The sequence below is a fragment of the Chanodichthys erythropterus genome, chromosome 5 (genome assembly GCF_024489055.1).
Source record: "Chanodichthys erythropterus isolate Z2021 chromosome 5, ASM2448905v1, whole genome shotgun sequence".
Taxonomy (NCBI): Eukaryota; Metazoa; Chordata; class Actinopteri; order Cypriniformes; family Xenocyprididae; genus Chanodichthys; species Chanodichthys erythropterus.
The window spans coordinates 5,658,383-5,675,035 of record NC_090225.1 but is presented as its reverse complement, the minus strand read 5'-3'; the positions used below and the strand labels follow the sequence as shown (position 1 = coordinate 5,675,035).

Sequence of the window (16,653 nt, the reverse complement as noted above, 5' to 3'; positions counted from 1 at the left end):
TCCCCACAGCAACCAGCTTGAACACCCTAGCAACTCCCTACCATTCATTTAGAAAACCTTGACTACCACCTAGCAACACCCGAGCAACCAGCTAGAACACCCTAGAACTCCCTAACGTCTAGTCAGAAAACCTTAACTACCACCTAGCAACACCCGAGCAACCACCAAGATCCCCTCCCCGGCAACCAGCTAGAACACCCTAGCAACTCCCTATCGTCCAGTCAGAAAACCACCCACCTAGCAACACCCGAGCAACCACCCAGATCCCCACAGCAACCAGCCAGAACACCCTAGCAACTCTCTACCATTCATTTAGAAAACCTTAACTACCACCTAGCAACACCCGAGCAACCACCCAGATCCCCACAGCAACCAGCTAGAACACCCTAGCAACTCCCTACCATTCATTTGGAAAACCTTAACTACCACCTAGCAACACCTGAGCAACCAGCTAGAACACCCTAGCAACTCCCTACCGTCCAGTCAGAAAACCTCAAATACCACCTAGCAAAACCCGAGCAACCACCGAGATACCCACAGCAACCAGCCAGAACACCCTAGCAACTCCCTACCATTCATTTAGAAAACCTTAACTACCACCTAGCAACACCCGAGCAACCAGCTAGAACACCCTAGCAACTCCCTACCGTCCAGTCAGAAAACCTCAACTACCACCTAGCAACACCCAAGCAACCACCCAGATCCCCACAGCAACCAGCCAGAACGCCCTAGCAACTCCCTACCATTCATTTAGAAAACCTTAACTACCACCTAGTAACACTCGAGCAACTACCCAGATCCCCACAGCAACCAGCCAGAACACCCTAGCAACTAGGGGTGGTTAATCTGTCTGATTTCCCGATTCGATTCGATTACGATTATTGAAGTCCCGATTCGATTACAGTCGATTTTCGATTATTAACGATTCTCGAGTAGCGATTATTGATTTTCCATTTCACAACAGTAAACGAAAATACACTACAAAGTGATTGCAGTATTAAAAAAAAAGTCAGCTACTGAATTACTTAACTCTTTCATTGAGTAACAACAACTCAAAGCACTTTCTGTGTCTTGTAGTTATAACTTCAGAATTATTTGTATGTAGCTTATGTTCTGTAGAACACAGAAATGAATACATCACATTGTGTTGTGACTCATCAAGTTGAACTAAACAATAACAAATAAATGAAAGGCTTATTTCCTTTAGGAAGTAGATCAGAACCAACATACTGTAGAAATTGGACAATTTTCTTCTAGAAAGACAATGTGTTCAGGTGGAGGAAGACTGCAGGTTGCAGTCGAAACATGTCAAGGTAAAGAAAAAGTTTCGGTGGTTTAAATCGGCGCTTGTGACTTAAAGTCGAGTGCTTTTACTGTAATTTAGGCAGGCGCGCTCATAATAGAAGCGATTGAGAGCGCGGCTCATGGTTGCATAGCAACGACAGACGCCACTGGAGCGAAAGCGCATTGGAAAGGAGAATGCGGCGCGGACGCGATATGTGAATGCCCCTTAGAACGGCGACTTTTTCTTTGCATATCAGACAGGTAGCAACTAGAGAATAAGAATAAGAATAATTTAGCGGGCCGGATTATGTTTTATTTTTGAGATCAGTTGCGGGCCGGCAGTTTGAGACCACTGATCTAACGTCTTTGCTGCTTACTTGGCGGCCACGGCCAGTGCAGCTGGCATCCAACTTAAAGGTGCATTGCTGCCCCCTACAGTACTGGAGTGTGAAACAGATTAGTGGGGGAAAAAAACAGATGATGACTGCGTGCGTGGCGGTGGGTGGTGGGCCGGCCCGCCGGCCGTCCTGGAGTACCGGCCGTTCTGTGATTCTCCAGATCACACAGATGGCCAGTCCGCCCCTGGCTGGGTGGATCGGTTGGTTGCTCGTTCCTGGTTCTTCCATTTTACACACCTGCTCTGGCTGCCGTTACACGCGCTTGCTAACTGGAACTGGGCGCGTTCGTGACGTTCAACTCCCGGTATAACATTTTTTACAAAATAAAATAATGCAAAAAAATAAATAAATAAAAAATCGATTTTTGAAAATTTAATAATCGATTCATACTCGTCCATAACATACTCGCGATTAATCAATAATCGATTTTTTTCACCACCCCTACTAGCAACTCCCTACCATTCATTTAGAAAACCTTAACTACCACCTAGCAACACCCGAGCAACCACCCAGATCCCCACAGCAACCAGCCAGAACACCCTAGCAACTCCCAACCATTCATTTAGAAAACCTTAACTACCACCTAGCAACACCCGAGCAACCAGCTAGAACACCCTAGCAACTCCCTACCGTCCAGTCAGAAAACCTCAACTACCACCTAGCAACACCCAAGCAACCACCCAGATCCCCACAGCAACCAGCCAGAACGCCCTAACAACTCCCTACCATTCATTTAGAAAACCTTAACTACCACCTAGTAACACCCGAGCAACCACCCAGATCCCCACAGCAACCAGCCAGAACACCCTAGCAACTCCCTACCATTCATTTAGAAAACCTTAACTACCACCTAGTAACACCCGAGCAACCACCCAGATCCCCACAGCAACCAGCTAGAACACCCTAGCAACTCCCTACCATTCATTTAGAAAACCTTAACTACCACCTAGCTACACCCGAGCAACCAGCTAGAACACCCTAGCAACTCCCTACTGTCCAGTCATAAAACCTCAAATACCATCTAGCAACACCCGAGCAACCACCCAGATCCCCACAGCAACCAGCTAGAACACCCTAGCAACTCCCTAACGTCCAGTCAGAAAACCTCAACTACCATCTAGCAACACCTGAGCAACCACCCAGATCCCCACAGCAACCAGCTAGAACACCCTAGCAACTCCCTACCACTCATTTAGAAAACCTTAACTACCACCTAGCAACACCGGAGCAACCACCCAGATCCCCACAGCAACCAGCTAGAACACCCTAGCAACTCCCTACCGTCCAGTCAGAAAACCTCAACTACCATCTAGCAACACCTGAGCAACCACCCAGATCCCCACAGCAACCAGCTAGAACACCCTAGCAACTCCCTACCGTACAGTCAGAAAACCTTAACTACCACCTAGCAACACGCGAACAACCAGCCAGAACACCCTAGCAACTCCCTACCTTCCAGTCAGAACACCTTAACAACTGCCTAACAATGCCCTCACAACCAACCAAGAACCCCACAGCAACTGTCTATTAACACACAAGTCTATTTGATTTGAGACATCAGATAGGTCTGTGTGGAACATGAGTTGAGGTCATGTGACCAGTATTACCGTAGTGTGGGCTCCAGATGCCATGTGTTGCAGAGGAACTCTCTCCAGTCCACTGTAGTATAGTTTATTCCCTCTTCCTTTTCCTTCTTCTCTGATGAGCCTTCATCCTGCTGCGCGGTGGGGCTCTTCTGACCAGATCGAGACGCCAAGATGCGCGGCGCGAAGAGGGCTACAACACAAGCACATGCTCAGTGACAAGGGACATTTATGAACAAAGGAAACAGAAGGGCTTTTCACACTTGAAATGGTTAACCCTGGGTAATTCTAAACCCCGGGTAAACGGAATCCTGTGTTATCTTGCCTCACGTTTCACACTGCTCATAATTTACCCAGGGTTAACAATTAATCCTAAACCCTGTGTTCACATTCTTATTTGCATATTTGCAGCGTCAATGATTGGATGCATCCTCGTATTGCCGACTGTACTATCGAGTTTATGCTGAATGACATTTTGGACTATAAAAGTAAAAATTATACGTCTCTTCTTCATTCGAATTGTCGCATTTTCTGTCAGCATTTCATCAAACGATGAATTTACTATTTATATAAAATATAAAAAAAAACGGTGTTAACCTTGCTTCTAAATTATGAGTGTGAAATGTTCCTTTATCCGGGTTAAAGCGGAGTTTAGAACAACAATAACCCAAGGTTAAGCGCAGTGTGAAAATCCCAAGAGTGAATCTTGATTTCATGATCTCACCTTTCTCTTTTTCTTTCAAGTATGCTGACACCAGGTCATGCAGGAACATGATAAGCTCTGCATCCATGGTGACACAGATGTGATCGGTGAACTCGGTGACCACACTGCACTCCACTTTGGGCTTACTGCCAGCATCTGCAACACAGCTCAGAGTCAGCGAGGTTTCATACTGTACAAGCTTCACTAGCAACCTTAGGAAAAAACAATAGCAATGTAGCTGCCAGAGGCTACCAGATTTTGAAAATCTGGCAGGTTATTAGACTGTACCACTGAGAGAAGGTTCCTCTGGGTCTTGTACATGAATGGATTTGAACTCGAGTTGCATTTTGGGAAGGGCGAAGATGGTCTCGGTTTCGTGGTTGTAGCTGGAGGAGCCCCTGAAGCCGCTCAGAAGGCTGGAGCTCTTTGCTGCTGCTCCACTTTCTGAGTTGTTTGCATCCACGTTACGCAACAAGTTCAGCTCTGAAACAAAAGAGAGGATTATTTTTTAAGGAAAATTTTCTGGCTTTCCGTGTTTTCACTGTTATACGGTAGGGGGCGCTATTATGCAACTTCTGAAAGAGTACAGAATCTCTGGATCAAAACAGGCAAAAAGGAGCAAAAACAATCAACAGAAGCATTGCTTATGCATGCTTTATCTTTATTTTTCCATATTTTTTCAGCTCTTTGTTCAAAATATTGCTTTTTTAATGAACTTACCCACACTCAAGTGTTGATAAAAAGAATGCATGAAGCTAGAATAAAACTTTTCTGCTCTTTCTTTTGATATACTGCATGCTCAGATATTCATAAAACGAAATATTCTGGGGGCCATATAATTTTTTTGTGAAAATTAATCAAAAATGCAGGCAGGTAAAGAGGTAAGGAATCATAGACGTGCTGCCCATGCAATGGCTTTTCTACAACCGGGAAAGGACCTTGAGCCGGGTCTTAAAATTGTGGATAAATTCTAAAGCAGTATAGTATATATCTGTGACGAGCAGGCCGGCCTCAAGTCTCTCACGGAGGAGCTCCGGAGGCATAAAAGGAGGAGCGACATCAGTGAAGGATGAGAGAGGACCAGGCCTGGACTTTACTTTATGTTTTATTATGTTTGTGTGGCCGGCAGATGTCCGCGAGGGTCTGCCGGCATTACTTTAGTTTTGTTCTTTGCTTATTTTATTAAAGATTTTTGTTTTAACGTTCGCCGGTTCCAGCCTCCTTTACTGTATTCGCTCCTCCTTTTATGCTCCCGGAGCTGCTCCGTGAGGGACTCAAGGCCGGTGCGCCTCCCAGGTGAAGCTCATTAACACTCGCGCCACCGGTTCTTCAACAACAGCCATCATTGTTGTAAACTAATTGACCTTTCGCAAAGACTCGCCCCCCTTAGTTACTGTTGCTTTGTCCGACAAGCCGTGGAGCTGTCATGCCACACAGAATGGAAAATACATTGCTGAGCAAAGAGGACACTGACAAAACATCGACAGACGAGACAGAGCAGGTTACTTATGATATTAAACAAAGTCCCAGCTTTCAAACTGGTAGTTATTAAAAAATTCAAACAATAAAAACTGTTTTGTGGCTCTTTAATGTGTTGTGACCATGATCGTGACAGATTGCTGTAGCGCCTCAGCTCAAGAGGCTCGTTAACCGATCATCTCTTCCTACTAGTCCATTTATAGCATCAAATAAACATGAATGAACATGAGAATGAATGTTGTTTCAAACGCGGAAAGACATCAATATGCACAATTTTTCAAGTTTAACTCCACCGATGTTAATCTTCTAACTCCTGACTGCTTTGTCGGACAAAATAGCAGATGCGGCGTTCCGATTGGTTAGATCGCTTGTCAATCAAACTCCCCAAGTGCTCTTTGATGACGTGGCTGATTACGTTTCTGGTGATAATCTGTCAATCATCGCCCTGACAATGTGATTGGTCCGAAGAGTTTCTGTTCGGGCATAATTACTCCTCTACGGATCAAGTCCAGACCGAACTCCCCGACCTCAAAATGTTATGGGCGGGGCTCAGTTCGGCTGGCATCCAGGCTAGAGCTGATAACTAAGAATTGTTTAAATCCAATTAAAAATTGACATCTACCCAATATTTGTGTATGATGTGCATTTATATACTTTTAAGTGCGTTGTGTTTTTACTTTTAACTTAGCAACTTGCTAATGAAATTATCTTAAATTAATTTAAATTAATATAAATTAATTTAAAATCTACTCTCCTGTGCAGTTCATGTGAGAGATAGGGCTGTTATGATATCAGATTTTCACTAAATAAATATGTTTTTATGGTACAGTTCTAAAAATTTGTGTTTAACTAACAAAAAATATTCATATTCAAAATATGAGTGTAAGGATGTGTTTGTAACCAGCTGCACGATTCTGGATAAATTGAGAATCACAATTTTTTTGTTTCAAACAGAGATCATGAGTCTCCCACGATTCTGAACAGACAACTAAATAAATTAACATGTAATTTACTAGAGGTTTCTGACAAAATGTTATTTGCTGCAGTCTATTTAAAGCTGCTGTTTGCGATTTTTGGCCCTCTAGCGGTTAATAAACAGAACTGCACACGTCTTACGGAGGAACATTTTAGCCGGAGCTACTTTTCTCTGTTAATGTCACGCAGTTACTGTGATACTCTGTGGTGAGTCCTACCAGTCTGGTCTGAAATAGTCCGAATATAAAAACTTATTATAAGTGTACCATAATGATTCCGGGTAAGGCAAAAACACGGTTTGGAAAATGGATTTATGTTGTATATTCTCATTATATAGTTTTTGTAAATTTTTAACACAAAAACAGTTGCGGACTGCATCTTTAAAATGTTTAATTAATCTGAATTAATTATTAAAAAAAAAAAAAGAATCGTTTGAATGAATGATTCAATGACAAATACATTTTTATCTTGTCGCCACCTACTGGTGTAACGATGCAATTGATACAATTGTTATTTGAAGCACTGTTACTTTCGAAAGATTATTTCTAAAGGATTTGATCTCTACTGTAGACATCAGTGTTTATATCTGAATTATAAACTTTTAACCAAGTTCTTCTGTGATCATCGTAATTATTACAAAAATAATGATATTGTGTGGTGGAAAAGACCGTTTGTGAAGCTGTTTCATACCTATACAACAGCACTCTCTGGGTCAGCAGGTGAACGGAAAACGTTTTTTTGGATTTGGGTATAGTGTCTTTCTTTCATCTGTCACCTAGCAATATTTATCACCTCACAAAATATTGATATGATTTTGTGTAGCAGTAGCAGCTACACACTGTGTCATCATCTTGTTTTTGTTTGTTTGCAATACCACAGACCTATTATGTTGGAGTATGAACCAGATTATTTACGATATTATCTTAGGTGTATTATACTGTTAACATGGTATCAATGTTTTTTTTTTCCACTCCTAGGTAAGAAGCACTGCTTGTCACTTGGTCACTCCTGAGGTTCAATTTGATGCCTTAGAAGGCAGCTGCCTATGTAGGGAACAGACAGCAAAGCAGCTCACTAGGATTGGAACAGCCATTGAGTGTGCAACATTTACCTTCGTTCCTCATGGCAGTGACATAGTTGAACCATTCTTTGACTGTAGCCACCCCATGCGGGGGGTTTTCATGACGACGGCGGGTAACCTTAGTGATGGTTGCCATCGGGCTCTCCAGAGCACCACAAGGCTTGGTTACCATGGTATTATGCCCAAGGTGAAAGTCAAGGGTTTGAACTATATATGTAGAATCATCACTGGAGCCTAGACAAAAAAACACATCTGGTTAGTTACAATTTATGAGAAGGGGAATGGATGGATGGAAAACTAGCACTGTGTTTGTACCATCCTCCCAGATCTTCTGTGCTTCAGTCCAGAAGGCGATGTTGGGCTCTTCCAGGTGGAACAGCACCCAGGACTTGGAACGGAAGTTGGGCCCATGGAAACAAGCCAGAGTCATGTGGTTGCCATGGAGACTCATCGAGCCGCCCAGCTGCACAGCATCCTCTGGGAGGGGCATCTGGAAGAGGGAAATGTGACATCCAGCCACCATCTTCAACACATTGGGCCAATGTCTGTGATGAGCTGCATCCATATCTGAGAGAAAAAGACATTCATGTTGGTCTTTAATGTAATTTCATTAACAACAAAATTGTATTTTAAAAGTAAAATGGTCACAAGCACACTAACAGAGCTCAGCTGCTCCTTTGTCCATGTTGATGACCGGGGTTTTGGGAGGATTGTAGGGCACCGGACCCCAGGTGGACAGGGCTCGCTTGCTGGTGTCAAACTGCTGTGTGAAGAACTCCTGCAGCTTCATGCCAATCTTTATCAGGTCAGGGGTGGTGGAGCGGGAGATGATCACCTGGAATATGTCCCACTGCAGGTCTCCATGTACAAAGATCTCACTGGAGGATGTGCACATCAGAGAATGTTATGGTTCAGGTAGTGTCTTACATTTCCTTCAGTTGATAAGCTAGTATGACTGGCAGTTCTTTTATGCTGCCTTACCTTTTCTCAGATAGACTGGCCTCAGTTGTGCAGAGGTTCACCTTCCACTCATCCTGGAGTTTCAGGTCAGCGTTACTGAAGATGCCCATTAATATGCTGGAGCCCATATAGTCCAGCCGGGCCTCTGTGGAGCCCATGGTGATCTGGATCTTATGACTGGGCTGCTGATTTGGATGTTCTGAAATATGGGCTAGAAGAACAATCAGTTATCAGTTACTGAAGACGATGACCAGACACCAGGGTTGTGTGCCATCAAAGCATGTTAATTAATTAATTTATAAATAAATTCATTTTTGATTAAATAATTTATAAATTAATTAATTTTTAATTATAGTTGACAATTTTTTCAGTAAACCAAGGTATGTACTGAACAGTCAGTTTTGTGTACCATCACACTCCTAGTCAATATCAATACTTACTTCTATAAAGCTATCTGAAAACAATGTGATAGACATTTTGTGGTGATGAATGGAAAATTAAAATCTGTTTTGATAGCTGTAGTAATTGGTTATTCTAACACTATAATATATATTTCTAATAATTAGAGAAAATATGTATTCAGGAAAAACTGACATAACCAGTTTTTATAGCAAGTACATCCTCTCTAAAAAATAAATGAAAGTATACTTACAAACCATCTCCAGTGTGTTGACGTCAATGTTGCCACCCACCACTCCTCCTTTAGAATCCAGTTTGGAGCGACCCAGTCCGATAGACATGCTGATCTCACGATCTCTGTTACTGCCCACTGACAGACGGCCCTGACTCTTCAGCCCACTTGTTGTCCAACTGTTTAAACACACACATACATAAAAAAACATCAAACAGAGAGATATCAAGCATGTTAACAGCTGCACTAATTAAATAGTTTCTGTAGGTCTCTCGTACGTATTGTTGCCCATGACATTGCTCATGTTCATCTGGACATTAAGCTGTTTAAGGTTGATGGCGAACACCACCAGCGTCTCCCATGGCGAACCCTGCTGTGCTGCTGCTGTTTTTCCATTCCGAAATGAAGGGGTGGAGGTCTTGGTGACAGAGTCTGTAGAGACACACACACACACAGTTGGTTTAATATGTGAGGATGGTAGAGCCACAGAGCTGCACATCATTATCAGACCTCTTGCAGCATGGATGTGTACCTCTGCGTGGTGCTGAGGAGTCGGACACACTGCGGGAACGTCCTGTGGCAGGTGATTTTAGGTGTGCGTGGCTTGGTGTGGCATCAGTGAAGACGGAGGGGTGTTGAGTGGATTGGCCGTCCCACGTCCTCCAGTACGCTTTTCGGCTGGACTCAGGAGACAGGTGCTGGGCGATGCTCTCCACTGAATCCGGCGTGGCAGGACCTGAAGCTACAACACATTTTAGAGCAGTTATCATCAATACTTTCCAGGATTCATCTGAAGATGCAAGATGACTGGAAACAGAAATACATTACTGTTCAAAAGTTTGAACTTGGCTTCATTAAAGGTGCAATATGTAATATTTTCTATCCGCTAAAGGCCTATTCAAAACAAAGGCGTAATTTGATGGCAAGTTTGAGCATGGAATCTTGGGACATGTGGTCTTCACATCACAGCTGGTGGAAAAGAATTGGGATAGGAATATGCGATAATTAATATTACGGTAGTATGAAGCAGAGCAGGAGCGAGTGTTGTGGAGCTGAACGAGGAGCTGGAGCGATTGCGCAACACACACCTCAAGAGCAGCAGAACTTTTATTATGACACAGTCGCCGGCGCTGCTTCCGCTTTTCCAGCCAAGCGCATGAGGTAACGTAGCTCTGTTTATCATATTAGATACATTTGAGTGTGTTGAAAACGATGTTATAACGTTACTCTGTGCGTTCACTCGCTGGCTGCTGTGAGACACTGTTACACACTGCAGTAAGATAGATCGATTTCAGAATATCATATTAAATGCTGGATGATTGTGTTGGCATGCAATTCGTATGATGGAGAAAATTCTGTATTACTGTTACTAAAAATAAAGCTGCACCTGATTATGCTATGTTAGCTACTTCACAAAATAGTGTTTTTCTCTGAGGCATGGTAAAGCATGGTACTCGCAAAAAAATCAAGAAAATTAGATTTAAACAATAAGACTAAACATGTTGAGCTATATAACAATAATTACGTTCTGTCTATAAATATATCAAAACAGTTGTTCCCTTGCCTATTAAAATGTAAATATTAAAGCGTCTTTGGTGTTTCCATGGTTTCTACAAAACAAAACTGGAAACCGAGGGTAACGCGGGTATGACGCAATTGACAGGCGACTCCTCACACGTCCCGGAGCCTTGGTTAAAATTGCAATTTTCTCACGATTTACAAATAGTTGCAGACATTTGGGATGTTGTAAGTACTCAAGTGAACAAAATATATAACACTGACCTAGTGGTTTTTGGATATTTCACTGCAAAATTCTTACACATTGCACCTTTAAGATATTCAGGTGAAGCTTAAATCACATGCTTCTGAAGGAATTCTTAAAGAGATAGTTCCAAAAATGAAAATTCTGTCATCATTTACTTACTCTGATGTCATTCCAAACCCATAAGATGGTAACACTTTATTTTAAGGCGATGTAGTTACACATTACTACATGTACTTACTACAGTAAGTTATGCAGAATTACAAGTAACTAACCCTAAACCGAACCCGAACCCTAACCGTAACCCTAACCCTAAGTATATGTAGTTAATTAATATTACTCAGTGCTTATTTGAGTACAATGTAATTAAAGGGTTACACTTTATTTTAAGGTGTCATTGTAATAGTGTAATTATACATTTAAGTACCGAGTAATAATAATTAACTACATGTACTTACTATAGAGATGGGTTTAGGATTAGGGTTTGATTTAGGGTTAGTTGCATGTAATTATGCATAATTTATAGTCATTACTACAGTAACCACATGTAACATATGTAACAAGGACAGTGTAAAATAAACTGTTGCCAAATAAAGTGTAACCCATAATAGATATAATAGAAAACATCCTTACTTTGTTCTTTGAAGATTAACCAAAGGTTTTGAGTGGTTTCTGTCCCTCCATCGGAAGTCAAGGTAACCAAAACTTGGAACATCCAAAAAGGTCATAAAAACGAAATGATAACACTTTACAATAAGGTTCATTAGTTAACATTAGTTAACTGAATTAGTTTACATGAACTATTAATGCACTTCTACAGCATTTATTAATCTTTGTGAATGTAAATTTCAACATTTACTAATACGATACTGAAATCTTGTTAACATTAGTTAATGCACTGTGAACTAACAAACAATGAGCAACTGTATTTTCACTAACTAATGTTAACGAATACAGTAACAAATGTATTACTTATGGTTAGTTCATGTTAGTTAATACATTAACTAATGTTTAACTAATGAACCTTATTGTAAAGTGTTACCAACGAAATTCATTTGAATCAAGCGGTTTAAGCAAAGTCCTGTGAAGAGATATGATCACTTTATATGCTGTATAGATATAATTTAGGCTTTTATTCACATATAAACACACATACACAAGACGCACCACACATAGTACACAGGAAGCTTGTGTGTGCGAGAACAATCCTCATTCTGGCGCATCACGCAGGCATGTTTGAGGTTCTGTGTTTATCATAGGTGATGTGTTCTGTGTATGTGTGTCAATCATTGTTTAGATGTAAATAAAAAGGATAAATTAAATCTTTTCACACTGCTTGGATTGAAACACTTGATTCATTTGAATTTAGTTTTAGAAAGCCTTTTTGGATCTCCAAGTTTTGGTCACACTGACTTTCAATGAAGGGACGGTCTTATGGGTTTGGAATGACATAAGGGTGAGTAAATGATGAAAGAACTTTAATCTCTGAACTTTAACAGCTCAAATTAAAACAGATCATCTCAAACTAAGGTTTGTTCTTTTTTCCTTCTTTTTGTCTTATTTTCTCATTTGAGATGTAGCTTTGGCTATTAAACTCTGCCTAAAAGGCATCTCTCTTCACTGTTGCAGATGGAACTGCTGTTTGGCATGTACGGATCAATGAAGCTGCCAGCTGAGCACCAGTGAGGGGTCGCTTTCTCAAACTGCTTGCTGTTGTCCAGCAGGCATCTGTCATGGTTACATCAAGTTTGCTTTCTTCTTTCTAGACAGCAGTGCATGAAACAGCCTCCATCTCGCAAAAGAACAACAGACTGATGAAATGTGGCTTGTGTTTTGTTTGTTTTTTCCAAAAAATTGATTTGAAAAATTGAAGTGTACTTAATACTCCAGCAAGTGAAAAAAACATTAAATTTCGATTGCCACACATCAGTAGCACAACTTTTCAATTCTGATAAGAATATATAAAAAAACATCTTAAAAGTATTTAACAAGCTGTTTAATATCTCAATAGTTACTTACAGTGTTACTGTTTTTGTTACTTAACTGCTACTTTTGCATCAATTTCTTCCAAAAACTTAATGGTGATTCCAAACTTTTGAACAGTAGTGTAACATTGAGAATATATGTATAACCTGGTAAGTTAATGGTCTGGTCTCCTAGAAACAATCTCCTAGCAATGCTTCTGCGGTACCAAGCTCGTGGGAATGCAAGAATCTCACTCAGACGTCTCATGTCATACTTGAAGGAAGCAGAACCGATATCACACACCGCTAGGAAAAACAGAAAGATAGAAAGAAAAAACAAATTTTTCAAATTAGTTAATGAGAAAACTGAAGGATTTCCTTTTATTATATTTTATTGGCTGTATTTATTTGATCAAAAATACAGTAAAAACAGCAATATTGTTACATTTTATAATAATTTATAATAACTATTTTCTATTTGAATATATTTTAAAATGTAATTTATTCTTGTTATGATGAAGCTGAATTTTTCAGCATCATTACTCCAATCTTCAGTGTCACATGATTCTTCAGAAATCATTCTAATATGCTGATTTGATGCTCAAGAAACATTTCTTATGATTATCAATGTTGAAAACAGTTGTAAGGCTTAATATTTTGGTTTTTAGGATTCTTTGATGAATTGAAAGTTCAAAAGAACAGCATTTATTTGAAACAGAAATCTTTTGTAACATTATAAATGTCTTTACTGTGACTTCTGATCAATTTAATGTGTTCTTGCTGAATAAAAATACTTCATTTTGAATTACTCACCTGAGATGTTGATAAGAGTGGTGTCCATCTTCCCACCTTTGCTAGCAATGGAAGTATCAATAAATGCTGGACATCCTGTACGTCTCATCCTGGAAAGACTGACTTTCACAAACTCCAAGTTGATGGATAGAGAATCTTTCCTGCCTGTCACCGAAGAGGCCTCTTCATCCGCTGCTCCTGAAACAAACAAAGTCATCTCCAGAATTCCCTCTCCCATAAATCTTTTTACAGTATATACACATTTATGTTACTTATAAACCATCACAATATTTCTGAGTAATGTCTTGGCATGGGGCTCTCACCCAGTGGTCCTGGTCCAGGCGGAAGGCCAGTAACTGCAGACTTCTGTTTGCCGGCTCCATAAGGATGAAACACATACAGGGAGAAATCTGACATACAGGCAGTGAAACTCAGACCTGATGAGTTAATCGGTGGGCCTGTTAGATCTGATTGGCTGCTGTGGTGGCGACTCCGCCCCAGAGGACTGCCTAACCCTGTGGATGGACCTGAGGGGTGGAAGAGGTTACGATGATTACCATTAGTCAATACAGCCTTAAACGGGCTAAATGTAAAAATTTCTCATGTATCAATCGCTTTTTTATTGCAGATGTGTGAACAGCTTGTAATGAAAATTAAAAAAAGGTGCCCTAGAATTAAAAATTTAATTTATCTTGGCATAGTTGAATAACAAGAGTTCAGTACATGGAAATGACATACAGTGAGTCTCAAACTCCATTGTTTCCTCCTTCTTATATAAATCTCATTTGTTTAAAAGACCTCCGAAGAACAGGCGAATCTCAACATAACACCGACTGTTACGTAACAGTCGGGATCATTAATATGTACGCCCCCAATATTTGCATATGCCAGCCCATGTTCCCAACATTATGAAAGGCATTAGACAAGGGCAGGCAGTAACGTCTGGAACAGCACAATCATCAGACTAGGTAAGCAAGCAAGGACAATAACGAAAAATGGCAGATGGAGCAATAATAACTGACATAATCCATGATAACATGATATTTTTAGGGATATTTGTAAATTGTCTTTCTAAATGTTTCGTTAGCATGTTGCTAATGTACTGTTAAATGTGGTTAAAGTTACCATAGTTTCTTACTGTATTCACGGAGACAAGAGCTGTCGTTATTTTCTTTTTTTAAAACACTTGCAGTCTGTATAATTCATAAACACAACTTCATTCTTTATAAATCTCTCCAACAGTGTAACATTAGCCGTTAGCCACAGAGCACAGCCTCAAATGTAAACATCCAATTAAATACAATACTCACATAATCCGACGCATGCATGCCGTATGCATGACGAACACTTTGTAAAATCCATTTTGAGGGTTATATTAGCTGTGTAAACTTCGTTTATGCACTGTTAAAGGCAAGCGCGAGCTCCGTGGGTGGAGAGCATGAGAATTAAAGGGGCCACGCAGCATAAATCGGCTCATATTTAATGATGCCCCAAAATAGGCAGTTAAAAAAAATTAATTTAAAAAAATCTATGGGGTATTTTAAGCTGAAACTTCACAGACACATTCAGGGGACATCTTAGACTTATATTACATCTTGTAAAAAAAACGATCGATGGCACCTTTAAAAAACGAGACCTTCCCCAACTTCCTAGGTTGTCTGTGAAAGCCTATAGACTTATTTTTATGTGAAGGACTTGGGGCGTTGTTTGCTGGGAAAATCAAAAGGATGTTGACCCAGGAACATGTCTTACTTGACAAATCACAATTCATACCTTTGCTTCCAGGCACTCTGTTGGCATTGTGTACCGATGGAGGTGTGGAGGAAGGTGTCTGTTGACCCTCAGTTGGATGGGTGGCACTGGTGGGCTCAAGTTCACCCCTATTGGATGAGAAGACCAGGTCCAGAGAGGGAAGTTTCAGCATGCACTCCACTCGAGACATGGGCAGACAACTGAACCGGATCTGAGATGGCTGAGAAACAAACACGGCGAAATTAACAAACCGCTCTGAGATGGTCACTAGTGAGTACAAATGGAGAAACGCTGGTATACCTGCACCCTGACATAAACTACCACATCCACAGGGAAGGAGGAGTACGGATATGAAGCAGAAGACACGAGAGACACCTGAGACTCCTCCAAAGGCTCCACCGAATCAAAGTGACCCACATCCTCCTCAGGAACATTGAGGGCTACACAAACACACATTTATATCAGCATAACATATACACACAAAAACACCTCATAGAAATGTGATTTTATCATATGTTATTCAAGTGACAAATGATAAATCTGAAACCACACTGACTTGTGTAGTTCCTATCAACTGGTGTGATGGGAATTGTCTCCAGTGCTTTCTCCAGGAAGTCCAGCAGGCATGGGCTGATGACCATTTCCTCTGGTAGTGTCTGCAGGGCTACCCATGCATACAGCTTAGCAGTCTTCACCCCTACACCTGCCTTCCCTTTAGCTGCTCACACACACACCCACACACACACACATAAAGTTGAGAACAATCCTTCTTTGCTGTCAAGTTATCATTCACTGTCACTGAACGCAAAAGATTCAGAGCAGGATGCAACCATAAGGCACCTAACACACCTCCAGCATGCATGATGCACAACAGAGCAGCCAAAACACCCAGAAATTAACACAAGCAGTAACAGAAAATGGTTAAAAAACAATGGATAGCAATCAATGGATAGTAGTGTCTAGAACGGTTTGTAGTTTGCAGTATAAATATCACCATCCACTTTCATAACATGGAAAAGAGAACATAGAACATTCAAGCTAAATTACATTTTGTGTTGGGTTCGGAACAACATGAGGCTGAGCAAATGACAAGATATTTTAAATTTGTCAGTGAATGTGTGATAGTGAGTGATGATTATTTACTAATATATATATATATATATATATAAAATAGTGAAACCTCAGTAGTTACTTGAAGGCATAGTTAAGATCATCTTCTAAATAAATAAATAGATAAATATCTTAACCAAGACAGTACTAAACAAAAAGTAACATGAATTTTGTATGAT

At 40.6% G+C, this 16,653-nt stretch overlaps 1 protein-coding gene across 11 annotated transcripts in view; it reads right to left on the bottom strand.

Annotated features, from left to right (window-relative positions):
* The window catches only part of kiaa1109 (KIAA1109 ortholog), an 89,455-nt gene that overhangs the window by 1,742 nt on the left and 71,060 nt on the right, over window positions 1-16,653 (bottom strand). For 10 of the 11 annotated variants that reach the window (XM_067385768.1, XM_067385774.1, XM_067385771.1 and 7 more), the window contains 16 exons: window positions 15,921-16,082; window positions 15,665-15,804; window positions 15,386-15,584; window positions 13,936-14,139; window positions 13,634-13,810; window positions 12,989-13,126; window positions 9,627-9,836; window positions 9,373-9,526; window positions 9,116-9,273; window positions 8,485-8,674; window positions 8,164-8,381; window positions 7,819-8,070; window positions 7,534-7,737; window positions 4,257-4,451; window positions 3,990-4,124; window positions 3,290-3,458 (listed from right to left, as the gene is read on the bottom strand). In XM_067385768.1, coding sequence (XP_067241869.1) covers window positions 3,290-3,458; window positions 3,990-4,124; window positions 4,257-4,451; window positions 7,534-7,737; window positions 7,819-8,070; window positions 8,164-8,381; window positions 8,485-8,674; window positions 9,116-9,273; window positions 9,373-9,526; window positions 9,627-9,836; window positions 12,989-13,126; window positions 13,634-13,810; window positions 13,936-14,139; window positions 15,386-15,584; window positions 15,665-15,804; window positions 15,921-16,082 — 2,905 coding nt within the window. The remainder of the gene's footprint in view (window positions 1-3,289; window positions 3,459-3,989; window positions 4,125-4,256; window positions 4,452-7,533; window positions 7,738-7,818; window positions 8,071-8,163; window positions 8,382-8,484; window positions 8,675-9,115; window positions 9,274-9,372; window positions 9,527-9,626; window positions 9,837-12,988; window positions 13,127-13,633; window positions 13,811-13,935; window positions 14,140-15,385; window positions 15,585-15,664; window positions 15,805-15,920; window positions 16,083-16,653) is intronic. The other variant, XM_067385770.1, reaches the window with a different exon arrangement.